The sequence below is a fragment of the Pyrgilauda ruficollis genome, unplaced genomic scaffold (assembly GCF_017590135.1).
Source record: "Pyrgilauda ruficollis isolate IOZ18807 unplaced genomic scaffold, ASM1759013v1 scaffold1562, whole genome shotgun sequence".
Classification (NCBI taxonomy): domain Eukaryota; kingdom Metazoa; phylum Chordata; class Aves; order Passeriformes; family Passeridae; genus Pyrgilauda; species Pyrgilauda ruficollis.
In genome coordinates, this window is record NW_024514344.1 from 1 (window position 1) to 737 (window position 737).

The following is a 737-nucleotide window of genomic DNA, read 5'->3' on the forward strand; positions in this document are numbered from 1 at the left end:
CGGTGTCCCCCCGGTGTCCCCGGTGTCACGCCGTCTCTCCGCAGGCCCGGGCGGCCCCGCGGCGGCGCCGTGGTGGTGGCGCTGGCCGTGCCATGCGGCGCTGATGGAGCCCAACGCCTTCCCCCAGCTGCAGCTCTGGTGCCCGCGGCCCTTCGGCACCTTCTCCCAGAACAAACCATGCTCCCCCTCCTCCTCCTCCTCCGCCGGCACCGGCACGGCCCCCGCGGCGCCCCGCAAAGCGCCGGGCTGCCGCCCCTCCGAGAACACCCCCCCGCAGCCCCCCGAGCCCGGCCCGGCGCCGCCGGCCGCCGCCGAGGACGGCCGGGTGCTGCTGGACACGTGGTACGTCATCAAGCCGGGCAACACCAAGGAGAAGGTGGCCTTCTTCGTGGCCCACCAGTGCGGCACCACCGGCACCGCCACCGGCACCGCCGGCCGCGCCAGCACCATGAAGGTCAAGGGCAACTGGGGCAGCGACAGCTCCAAGGCCAAGCGGCGCCGGCGCTGCCACCACGAGCCCAAACCTCGCGGCGACGCCCCTAAAGACCCCCCGAAAGACCCTCCCGGCGACGCCGGCGCCGGCGCCGGGCCGGACCTGCTGTCGGTGGCGGAGATGGTGGCGCTGGTGGAGCGGCGGGCGGCGCTGGCCCTGCAGAGCAGCGCGCCCGCGCCGCTGGTGCTGCTGGAGGCGCCGGGCGGCCCCGAGTGCCGGCGCGTGGCGGCCGCCGTGGCGCAGT

The 737-nt window shown here is 76.9% G+C and overlaps 1 protein-coding gene across 1 annotated transcript in view; it reads left to right on the forward strand.

Annotated features, from left to right (window-relative positions):
• Positions 1 to 4: 4 nt before the first annotated feature.
• LOC121350498 (F-box only protein 46-like) overlaps positions 5 to 737 on the forward strand; it is a gene marked incomplete at its 5' end in the record, with an annotated part of 1,549 nt that continues 816 nt past the window's right edge. The window contains one exon of the mRNA XM_041461868.1: positions 5 to 735. Coding sequence (XP_041317802.1) covers positions 5 to 735 — 731 coding nt within the window. The remainder of the gene's footprint in view (positions 736 to 737) is intronic.